At 41.2% G+C, this 12500-nt stretch overlaps 1 protein-coding gene across 1 annotated transcript in view; it reads right to left on the minus strand.

Annotated features, from left to right (window-relative positions):
- pdgfd (platelet derived growth factor d) overlaps nt 1-11881 on the minus strand; it is a 52429-nt gene extending 40548 nt beyond the window's left edge. Inside the window, exon 1 of the mRNA XM_069147909.1 lies at nt 11348-11881. Within this exon, the coding sequence (XP_069004010.1) occupies nt 11348-11465 (118 nt within the window). The 5' untranslated portion in view covers nt 11466-11881. The remainder of the gene's footprint in view (nt 1-11347) is intronic.
- Between the last annotated feature and the right edge of the window lie 619 nt (nt 11882-12500).

Genomic DNA, 12500 nt, shown 5'->3' on the forward strand with positions numbered 1-12500 from the left:
TTCCTCCCAGGGTCAGCTCGCCTCAGAGCAGAGCAGTTGGATACATGGTTGTTGATGAGGCTTATAAAGTGCTATATTAACAGCTGCAGCAGTAAGTGAGCACAGCGGGTGCAGCAGCAGGAACTGCAGCAAAAATATAAAAAAAAGACACTCAAAAAATGACCCCATAGGTTCTTTGAGCTAGCAATTTATTACGACCCACAGCTACGTTTTAAAGTTAGGCGACCTCCAGGGGTCGTATAAATAATGACAATATGGTGTCCCAAAAGAGCCGTGTAATGACAGTTTTTCCTTGTTGGATGGATGGTTTGCTACATCTCTTCCCATTGCCAAGTTGGAAAGTTGGAACAGTTTTTAAAAGCGCATTTACTATTGCCATGACAACAAAGGTTGCATAAGTAAGTTGTAAGTTCACAGTTCAGCTCGTTCTCGACTCCATTTCTATGAGGGGAGCCGAGCCCAATAACAAGTTACTTATTACTGAAGACTTTGTCAGTGTACACGAGCACTTTTTGAGTAGCAGCTCCCAAAGGGATGAGTAGGCTTACGCTGAACCCATACACAGTTCATTGGGCAGATAAACAAACAAACATCACAGGCGTGAAGTCTACGTGATACGTGTGACTGTGGGTGAAAGCTACCATCAGAGCACCTGAGAAGAAAAGCATGTTTGGTTTGTGTACGGTGGAAAATGGGTGCAGTTCTTCACCTACCATATGTAGGATCTTAACATCTTTTCCTTCTATATAGTCAATACTTTATAGCGCATGATATATAAATCAGAAAACTTTCTGTTAGTATCCAACTCAAATCCTAATGACTGCTAAATAGATGCACTACGGATCCCTTTAATTTCCCCCACAATCCCCTCAGAGAGCCTGTTTCATTGTACCACCTCGCCTGAAGGGACATCGATGCAATTAACACACCAGCTGCAACTGCAGTGGCATCGTTATACACCACAGTTATATGAAGCGTTTTTATTCGACTCTTTTGTGGCAGCTCATGGCGGTCCAACACCTTATGCAGGAAATGTATGTCGGGGCCGGAAGTATGTGTAGGTTTGACCGGTGGATCCGTTACAGACCATATTTGAGATGAAACGTTGTTTTACTGCCGGGTGTTTTGGGGGAAAATAAAGGGAGGTCAATTTTAGCAAAGCAAATTAATTTGCTCTGTTTATTTCATACAGGCTGTAGTTCAGGGTAGTATCACTGCACTCAACCACGACCCATCCACAGACACGAACAAACACCAGCCTTCTCCCTATCTTTGTATCTTTAACTCCCACAAACAAACGGATCAGCAGCTTTCTCATGTATTTACTGTTAAGTCACATTAGCTTTGTTTGTCAAGGACTGTGAGAGAAGCTCCCTGTGCAGTTAATCTACATCCTTTTAAAGTACACACTGCATTTTTGCACACTGTGTTTTCTCCCCCTTAATCCTTCATTCTTATTCATCAGTGATTCTCCGACTTTCTGGGGATGCCGTGAATCACTGCTCACGAACTCCCTCTGTCTCTCTGAACTTTTCTCTGTTCTTCTTCTCCCTTCGTCTCTTGTTTATCACTGCTTATTCAGCACACCCCTCCTGCTTGTATTTCTTGTGATGCCATGCACTCCATTATATCGCTCTTTTCACACCTCTACTCTGTCTCTGTTCATATCCGTCACTCTCTATTTCTGTCATCTCTTTTCATCCCTCTGTCTTTCACTTGCTCTTTCTTTCATCTTTTTCTTTCTTGTCATCTGTTTTTGTGAGCCTCACATATTGGCAGACGACCGCATCTCTCATCTCTTCCCTCAGTTCTTCTTTGCTTTACCCGACTCAACCTCTCATCTTCCATTCAATTAGAACTTTATACTTGTCTAGTCTCCCACTTTCTCCAGTTCTGTTAATTCCTCTTTCGCTCTCTCGTCCCAGCTCTCTGCCGTCCTCTCCAAAAAGGCTTATTTCCTTCTTTGCCATCATTTTTCTCTTCATCTTCTCTTCTCTTTCATCCACTGGCCTAATAACTGGCTTCATTGCTCCTTCCATGCACCTTCCACCTCCTTCCTTCTCACCGTTGCATTTTCCCGCTCCTGCGTTATCTGCATCCAGTGGCAGTCAGATGGCTCAGCTGCCAAGACTTTACTCAACAAGGACTAAACATCTGTCTCCCTTTCTCTCTCTCTCTCTTGCTCTCAGCCAGCTCTCTAATTCTCTTCCACTGTGTCTCCAACTCGGCACATTTTCAGAAGTGCTTTATTGGCTTGTAAATTGTGTTATTATAGCCAAAGGAAGACAGTGCACATCAGTAGAGATAAATAATTCTGCACAACTCATAACAAGTTTGCATTAAAAAGTAAGCCCAGTGGCCAGCCAATGTAATGTAAGTTTATGTATATAGCATATACAACATCTATAGTCACAAAGTTTTGATGTCGAATTTTTTGAAGAATACTTTTGCGTTACCTCAAAAATCTTCACATGACCACATATGAAGTATTGTATTTTTGGCATATCTCTTGATACATATGAACAGTTAGTGTGTTGGTATTTTGCCCCCTTCAGATATGCTAATGGTGTGGACAAAATATACCAACAACAACTACTACAGCCTCATTAATAACCATAAAGTAGAATTATCACTACACTGACAATTTCAGAAAAAAACAACAGGGAAATTGCATTTTTGTAATCACAATGATTTACGTGTTTAAATTCAAACAATCACCGCAATATTTGCGAGAGTTTACAATTTAAAAAAAAAAAATCCAATTGCAATTTCTCCGCAGTAAACCTCCTCAATAGAAACTTTGCTGAAGGAAGTACGTTTTTCCAAATAAAACTTTGCTTTATCAAAAAAAAGAAAAACAGAAATCGCTCCTCATCTACAGTCTGCAGGGCTCTTCAGACTTTCAGACTTTGCTCTTTTTAGCACTAAACGGCAAAACAGGAAGTGAAGAGATTTCAGGGAAATTTGGTCTTATCGTGAGAATTAGGCTATCAGAGTTCAGATGAGGGAGAGGAAATGAAGTGTGATCCTGAGTTGTTGTGTCATGCATAAATTATGTGCACCCTTACAGTTGTAAGAGATTGCAGTTTGTTTTTGTGCATAAACTAAAGCACTTATTACGTATATTATTACTCTTTCTTTTTTGTTGTTTTACTTCGAGCCTATGGTTGTTTAAGTTCAGAAAATAAAAACAAAAAAGTGTTTTATGCTTGTTATGATAGGAAATGACAACGACGAAGCAAAAACTAAAATCACAGTTTGTTCCTCGCTTTGCAATTAATGCAACTTCCAGCAAATTTTACCACCAAAATTACATAAAGCTTCACGGGTTGCATTTTTGAGAAAAGCTGCTGTAAATGCAGGAAAAGCAAAACAAAACAAAACTGACTGAAAAACGGAAAATATACAACCATGTAAAAGTAGAATTTATGCTGGAGCTGTTGTATTGGATATAGTAGATTAAACAGGTGCTGTTCATGAAGTGCGAGGTGAGTGTATATCATTATACATTTCAGCCTTCCTCTATGGATCAGAGGGAATGATGTGAGGGAATGCAAAACTCAAAAACTTTCTTCATCAGGTACACAGTCACCACTAATCATCATGTCATTATATTCTGTAAACGGTTACAGATATACACACGACAATACCAGATTTTTGTTTTACTTAAAATAATCATGTTGGGTTAGTTTTTCTTTTCCTTCATTATCATGCATCTAGTGTATAAAACTTTAAGTGCCTTTTTACACTCCACATAACACGTCTTCACTGTTTATCTTCTTATTATAATTTGTTTCATTTTAATAATAGATAACGAATGATGATGGCTGATACGTGAGTTCACACACCAGTATGCCTAGTGGAAGGAAATGAAATGTAATTTTTCTTTATATGGATATTCTGAATGTTTGGATAATGTTTAGGAATTTGTTTCTTCTTTTATAAATCACACTGAGGGCATGAGTTGAAAAAGCCAAATTGCATCTCGAGAGTGTACAGAGTGGGAACTGCCCGAGCATCCAAACCTGGGAAGTCATGTTTTTTCCCCCCTTTGGCTTAAGTTTTGATCAGATACTGGGATCAGATAATGTGCTGATGTTTGGTACAATACTTGGTCCTCCTCTCCCTCTGGTATAGGGATATCTTATCTCAACCCCTCCACTCCTCTATCAGTCCTGCTTTCTTCCATCTCCTCTTTTATACTCTGCCCATTTGGCTTGCTGTTGGTTATATCGCTTTGAAAGCTGACAGAGCAGAAAAGTGGAGAGACAGGTCTTTCAACTTGGCATATCTCTCTCTTACACACCTTTTCTTTCTCCTCGCCTGTGCCCTCTAAGCTCCCCTCTAAACTTTCACTTCGCTCCCACTGCCCTTTCCTCCTAAAATATGAGCGCCACCTCATACACAAGCCTACACCGAGCTTCACTCAATTTCAAAGGCAGCGTTTCACTCTTTACTCCTCTCTTCTTGCACACACAGCACACACACTCCAAGGCTGTCCAAGTGGTCACCACCCTATTTCCCCTGTGCAGGGGAGGAAAAGACTGTCTGCCAAACATTATGGGGTGGGGTAACTTTGGCTCATGCAAAAGTGTGTGTGTGTGTGTGTGTGTGTGTGTGTGTGCGTGCGTGCGTGTGTGTGTGTGAGAGAGGAGGAAAAGTGTTTATTGGGGGATTCCCTTGAAAGGGAGATCCTGTAATTGTGTTTGCATGTGTGTGGACCTGGGTGGGCGGGTGGGGAGTAGTTCCATGTCTGGTGTCCTGAGTGTGACTCATGAATTCCAATAAACTCAGTGACACTCCTCCCTGCTGTCACCCCTGTGCTTAATATGGTGACACAAAAACATTTGGAAAGTGTTTGCATCCTGTCATACTGTAAATCAGTCCGTCAAAGCTTATGAAGATGGAGTGACCAGGCTCATGGCCACCCACTCCTGCTAAGAAAAAAAAAAAAATCTGTTTTTTTTCCCTAATTGACACATACAAAGAATTAATTTAGGACAAAATGGTTCTGATTTACAATAGTTTACATTTAGGAAGATGACACTTTTTTCCTAACCTGACAACAGAAACGATACGTTGTAGTGGACTAACAGGTGTACAACATGCTTTGTCGTGATACCAGTTTTATTTTTTTTTATTTTATTTTTCAAACAGCTACGAAATGAATGTTGAGGTGGGATTGTTTGGTGAGACAAAGTTCTTTTCTTTGAGAGCATTGTTAAGATCTCTCCTGTTGTTTGTATCACATTTATCTCTTTTCCTGCTCATTTTAGGTTTGGATGCTCAGGAATGTGTGTGACCCCGAAGTATATTATTTGTGTGAGTCTACGCGGTTGTTATATGTTGTTTGCCACCTTGAATTCTCAGACACATTGAAGGAGCCCATGACATCACACTCACTGGTATGACAAACATTTTGTTACCACAATCACTCGAGAATTGCAATACTATCCTACAGCATGTCTGAGTGAGCAACTGTGTAGCTTGTACCTTTTAACTTCTCAACCTTTTTAAATAAATGTGTAAATCACAGAACAGACAACAAAGGGGAAGTTCAGACATCAATTTTCGCCATTCGATCGGTCTATGATGCATCAAAACGGACAAATCCAGACTTGAAAACCAAACAAGGTAAAAGACTGTCTGCCAAACTAGTTACCAAATGTCAGAGAGCTACAATACACACCTAACTAATCTACAAAGATTTGAACTAGACTGCGTAGCAGGAACAGGAACTGAACAGCCATTATCCATTCCAGAGGCAAAAACAGGAAACACACAAAATGCCGATAAGTACACGTTATTTATTGTAATACAAACAATAAACTGCATGGAGGCTTCCGAAATGAGGTGTTATTCCGTCAATGATCAGTAGGGGTCATTTGGATGTTATTAGTGAAGGGTAAATGGTGTGGTGAAAATGAAAATAACAGCTGAATAAAACAAAAGGGTGCTGGCAGAGAGAGGAGAGCTGGAAGCTGGGACGCATATATCTCATAGAGCACTGAGCCTTGCTGCGCTGGTTGGATAATGCAATCAGCTCCTCTGGAACCTCAACCTGGGTGGACACAGTAACTGATATGTCACACACACGAGCAGACAGGGGCCGTCCCAGGAGGTCTTTCAAGTTCAGCCACAGTGGATGCTCAAATCTCCGTGGGATTACAAACTAAATTTGACTAAATGTATTATCCTCGTAAAGGCACCTTTGATTTGTCTGAATATGCCGGTGTGGATGTCCGTTGTCTGTGGCATGGTTTGTCATTATATTTACTCACGGAGCCAAACGGGTGAAATAGCTGCTGATTAAAAACAGCAGAAACAGATGGCGGAAGATTGCAAGATAAAGATAGAAATGAGAAAGGGGGAGATTGAAGTAGGAGGATCGGGAGAGATGGAATGATATAGAGCGAGGCATAGACTGATAAGACGGCACTGAGAGAGGAAGGCAAACGATAAGAGAAGAATTATTGGAAGAAAGACGGAGAGGATTCAGAAGGCTTCGCCAGGACCCTTAATAACACATATCGTTTTTCTGCCACAAACTGAAATACAATATTCTCTGTTTAACAAAGTGGCTACTTGCACGCTGAGGGATAATTTCATGACACACTAAACACTGCACACTCGACACAACAGGTTAACCATGGCACCGATTGCCATCATGGTTTGTCTCTGGATGTGCCATTTTTGTATTCTCCAAGTGTAACTCTGTGCGATGCATGTGAGCTTGCATGCGAATGTGTGCGAGTGTGAATGTATACTTTCCCGCACAAATGCGAAGCGTCAGCCAAACTTCAGTTAATCTTAAAGCCAACAAAGTTCAAAAAAATCACAATGGACTTAAATCTCCAGAGTATTTCACACATTCCCTCGTACTCGCGGAGTTGCGCAACATCTGCACTGAACCTTGTGCGTTTTACAACAGTGATTTTAACTCAGTAGCTGAGCACACCAGTGTGAATTCAGGTTAACTCGGCTGCACCAAGACAACTAACCATGAAAGGGCAGATCTTAATATACTTTAAATGGATTTTTAAAAAAGTTAAATATTTTAGCTGACGTCAGCAGATTGTCTTTAACTTTCCAAAAAAAGACTCTATAGGCTCGCGAGTGTTGCATACCACTGAAAATCAAAACGATATGAATCCTGAGTGTTGTTTATTTATGGTGGGTTTTTCTGACCATTTTTTTTTCATTGGATTTTGAACACCTGATGAGAGAATTTCTTTGACTGTCAGAGATAAATATTGAGTTGATACTAATAAAATAATTTAGTCACGCTTCTCTTAAAAGCCAGCAGAGGGCAATCCCAAATTGGCAGCGAGTGCCAAACATTTTCTCGTATCACGATGTGCTGGACATGAACAATGTGTGGTGACATGTTCTTCTGTTGTCAAGAACAATGTCACAGCAGCGTTCAGAAAGACAGACTCGGTTTTAATGCAGTTGAGCATGTGTGATAGATTGTGATGTTTTAGGATGCTTGTGTCATGGCTGTGCCTCTGTATTAGTTTTTATCCTATCTGGGTCATCTGGTCTTTTCAGGGGAGATGATAAGTTGCTCAGAGCAGAAAGGCCAAATAGCGTTTACTGTTGTGTGTGTTTACATGCATATTTCTGTGGTTCCTTTTCGACAAATACAATCTGTCTTTCCGTCTCACTACACACTGCCCCCCCCCCCCCTCCACCCCACCACCACCACCACCACCACCACTCCCTCCCCTTTTAATGCACACACAGACACACTTCAATGGCGGGCAAAAAGAACGAGCAAAACGCTGAGCAAACACAAGAGAGAAAAAACCTCGGGGGGAATTCCTCGAAGTGAGCTAAGACACTCTGTCAGAACATTTGCACACAAACACATACATTCAAATACACAGGGGTGCGCACAGACACGCACGCACATTCACAATGGCAAATGGACGAGGGAAAGCGGCGGAGCACCTATCAACTCCAGGTTGACTCCTGCAGATGGAACCAACTCTAATCAGAAGCAGTCAATCAAAGCACAGAACTAAGTGTCCATATCATAGCATCAAAATCACAGAGACACACGCTGGCAAGTAAAGATAACTTCTGGGCAGTGGGTTATTGTAAAACCGTGAAATCAAAGCATCTAACAACCGGTCTGTATCAATAGCATCTATCACATTTCACAATAGTCTGTGTAAAGAGATGAAGGACTTTGATTATGTCAGTCTGACTTGATAGTATCAGAACATATGACTTTAGCAATAACATATAAATAGTTTGACAGTTGTGTCAGGAGGATCTTTATTGAATGGCTGCACTCTTCTCCTCAAGTGACACAGTTTAAAACACTTTACCATCTCATCTTGAAAACTAATGTGTCAGACTGATTAAACATTAATGACTGCTCGAAGAGATTTGATTGCAATACTGGGAAACAGTACAGCAGTGATAAGTCCACCATCATCTATCAAACTTCCATTTTAAAGTAACTGCCAATACGCACAGTAACACGTATTCCAGCCAGCGTCAGACGGCAGAAACTTGGAGAACTGTCATCTTTCCCTTTTCTCAATTTATACAATCATCCATTTCCTGGCAATGTCTACAGAGAGATCCCACATTTTTCTGTGGGAAAAGCAGGCTAAACCAAAACTTTTCAGTTTGTGAAAACAATAAAAAATAGAGTAGAACATTTTAAATAACTTTCAGTTGTCTCAATTTTAATACCCGTCTTCCCCCACCAAACACGTCTCGAGTTCACAGCCGACTCTATGCTTGCTATGCACCATCTATCATGCACCAAAGTAAGACACCTAGAGCAAAGCTTTGGTACCAAGGTGAGAGTGTGCAGTATCGCGCTGGGGTTATCGACTGGGCACCTCCCGTCACCGGTGTTTCGCCGAGTTCGGCCCACGACACCTCGTAAAGGCTCAGCAGCAGTCCTGGTGTCCCAGAAGTACTGTCGTCATCACTCACACCCCCCACCGCCGCTCTACCTGTTTTACATCTAAACTAGTATTACTTGTACCTACATACTTTACCAACGTTGTGTTTGCTCAAAGGGGTCACAGAAGTTATATATTTTTTTGGTTTTGCATGTATTGTTTTTGCAACTTGAGTGATTCATATCTATTCAACTTCTACCTAATATGTCTGTTTTTTTTGTATCACTTATTAGTGATTATTTGGCAAGACATACCAAACTGTTGGAAAATGAAATTCAACTTTTGTCACCATAGCAACACTGAATTTGCTTCTGCTGATACAGATATAAAGCCCAACTATGCAAGAGTTAAAGCTTGTTAGAGAAAGTGGCAAAGATAAAGTAGTTGTCTCCAATAAAAATATCATTAGAGCCAAAAAAACAATTGTTTATAAACAGATTTCCAAGACATCCTAAAAGACACAGTTGGTAGCATTATGAGTTTAAAACTATGGCATGGCACCAAATCTTCTTGGACATGGAAGAAAGAACTAAATTTCCCCAAGAGGAATCAGATGTTTGAGAACAACAGCTGAGAAAAACCCTGTATTTCTGCCAAAGACTTGCAGGTGACCCCGATGAAAGCAGCAACTAAAATATATGACTGTAAGAAGAACACCAGGTGAGCCAGGACCTCATACCCAGAAACCTTGAACCACTCAATTCTTGACCAGAAAACAAATGAAAATTCAACAAGAAAAAAGTGGATGTCAGAAGCTTGTGGAAAAAACTACTGGAAACATTTACTGGAGGTCATTAAGATTAAAGAAAATTAATATTAAATATTAAACATGCGAGGTGTAAAATGGCTTCTGGGCCTTTTATAGAACATTTTATTTGTCTGTGTTAGCTCCTCGCAGATCACTCAAATATGCATTATTAAACTTTGTCTGACTGAGTTGATGTGTTTTTATCACATCATATTCCCACCGTTACAATGTCTTTCTGGTTAAAGGGGTTGAATAGTTTTCAATGCAACTGCAGTCTTAGACGGACTCTCACTGAGTTACATTAGAAACAGCACTGATTAAAATCAGTTCAAACAAGTGATAAAAACGGCCATTTCTACAGTATTACAAAAGCATATTAGAGCACCGACTCTTCTGATCTTTCCTGCTTCATTATTTCTCTTCTCAGTCTGAGAGAGCAGACACTTTTTATCCTGCTGCTATTTTGAACCTTGATCAAATATAGTTGGTGCAACTGTTGCCTTTTTCGAGTATCAACTTCTGCTTTGTAACAATCCGTTTCTTTGTCAACACTCACTGCTTTTATGTCCTGTCTGCTATAGTCCAGCTGTCACTCTGTGGTGACTATACTGTGATGTGGCACATCATTAAAGATCCATCTGACAGGGTGCTATCAGTGAAACATACGTGGATGCTATACACACTCGGATTAACGTGATAAAACTCTGATGCTCTAATCAAAATGTGATTAGATTTACTGCCAGATAAAATGAATAAATGAATGCAGTTGGAAATAATGAACTTCAGACAGTTTTAGAGGTATTTGGTGGGCAGTAAAAGGTCACGGAGATATCGGCTATTTGTGTGGGCATTCAGACTTCAAGTCGTGACCGACCCCAACACATTTGGTGAAACGGACCTCAGGGGCAGTTATTCAGGTTAGAAACTAATACACTGGTATTTTCATGTTTCCCGGCCAAAAGCAACCCTGCAGCTGTGTGTGTGTGTGTGTGTGTGTGTGTGTGTGTGTGTGTGTGTGTGTGTGTATGTGTGTGTGTGCGTGTGTGTGTGTGTGTGTGTGTGTGTGTGTGTATGTGCATCAAAGGTACCGCACTGTGACTTTAGCCTCAGGGCCAAGTGAAAAGTAAGCATGGCACACCTCCAGAAAGTTTTATAGGCAAGAGGTTCAGGGAATCTGATGACTTTAGCTTCACTGCAGGAGAGATGTGACACTGTGGCAATGACAAAGTCTCACTAAAAGGCAACTAACACCTAGAGACAGGCGCTTATAGTCAGTTTTCAAAATCTGGAAAAAGGTGGAGCATATTTCCATCTAACAAAGCTTTGCTTTCTCTCTTTCCCCACAGCTCGGCTTGCACTAACTTTACATAATTTAACTTTCATCAGTGTCCCCACGCTGTTCCCACCTCCACCCCTCTCCTAAAACGTTTTTTCAGTGCGTCAACGGGTCATTGGCTACCACGAGCCATGTCACTCATTTGTCACATAAAATAATGTCTACACTACAAGCTACCGCAAAATAATCAGTGAGTGCAAGAAAAGTATTTTCTATTTATTGCTTCAATATCACAGCTGGGATGCGTTCATGGAAAAGACAACAACTTATAAAGAGTTGACATGCACAGCTTCAAGAAGAAGTGACTGAAGTAATGAAATAATAAAGACATCTCACCGTCTCTCCTGTTGTTGCTCCGTATCACTTTGGCTGTGGAGACCTGAGCCCTCCCGAGCCCGGCTATAGAGCCCACCAATAAAACCATCCACATCTGGAAACCCACCGGTCCTCTCATTGTGTTAACTAACTCGTATACGCTTAAAAAGACTTGGTGAACGTCCTCTACACACCGTCCAGTGGCTTACACGAAAGATGATTCACTTCAAACTTCCCCGCGATCAAGAGAAGTTTTTGTCACAACTTCCCATTCAGCAACTTCCAGCTTTCAATATCGCTGTCCTCTACCCACAAAGGAGCCACTTGTTGACTCCCGTTCCTGACGCAGACGAAGTCCCGTCTTGTGCCAAAGTGCCAAATTATCGAAGTGTTTGCCTTCCGCTGAAAGTTATAAGCGCCCACAGACAACAAGAGCAAAACGAAACAACAGACCGCAGGTGGAGGAAAATATAGCTCTGTTCACGGTCAGACGTGAGATTATAGGCGCCGAACGTCTTATCACCGTGAAGCCCAAAAATTCTGGTCAGTCACTGAGAAATATCCCGCATAGTTCACTAGTTTATATATCTAACGCATCTACACTGTGAGAGTCAGCGGCGCGTTAAACTTTGCCAACTGATTGGTGCGCGCTCACGGTGTGTGTGTGTGTGTGTGTGTGTGTGTGTGTGTGTGTGCGTGCGCGCGCGCGTGTGTGTGTGCGCGTGTGTGTAATGTGGCTGCCTAACTGCACGGGATGCTGTGGAGGTCAGAGAGGGAAATAAAACGCACTTTAAAATACGCTTGGAGATAAAAAAAAAAAAAAAAAAAAAAACACGATATCTGTCTGTCTCTCTCGGTGTATCTCTGTCTGGTGTATGTTAATTTCCTAAATTACATTAATGCTGGCACACAACTCTGCAAAGTGGAACAAGGAAATGTGCCAAAGAGGAAACATGTTTGTAGGAAACCCTCAGAGCAAGCACAGGGAGGGTCACCACTCTCAGGCAGGAAAGGAAACATACGGGGAGCAAACTCCAGACAGAGAAGAAGACTCTGGAGTATTTGCATTTTACAGACTAAATGGGATGCATGTAATTCCATGGAATAAAAGGTTTCATTAATTTTAAACAGGATATTGCTAAGCAGTTACTGTAAATGACTGTTATTTCGTCTG

The sequence above is a fragment of the Embiotoca jacksoni genome, unplaced genomic scaffold (genome assembly GCF_022577435.1).
Source record: "Embiotoca jacksoni isolate LCO1_2020_lvr unplaced genomic scaffold, fEmbJac1.0.p SCAF_14, whole genome shotgun sequence".
Lineage (NCBI taxonomy): Eukaryota > Metazoa > Chordata > Actinopteri > Embiotocidae > Embiotoca > Embiotoca jacksoni.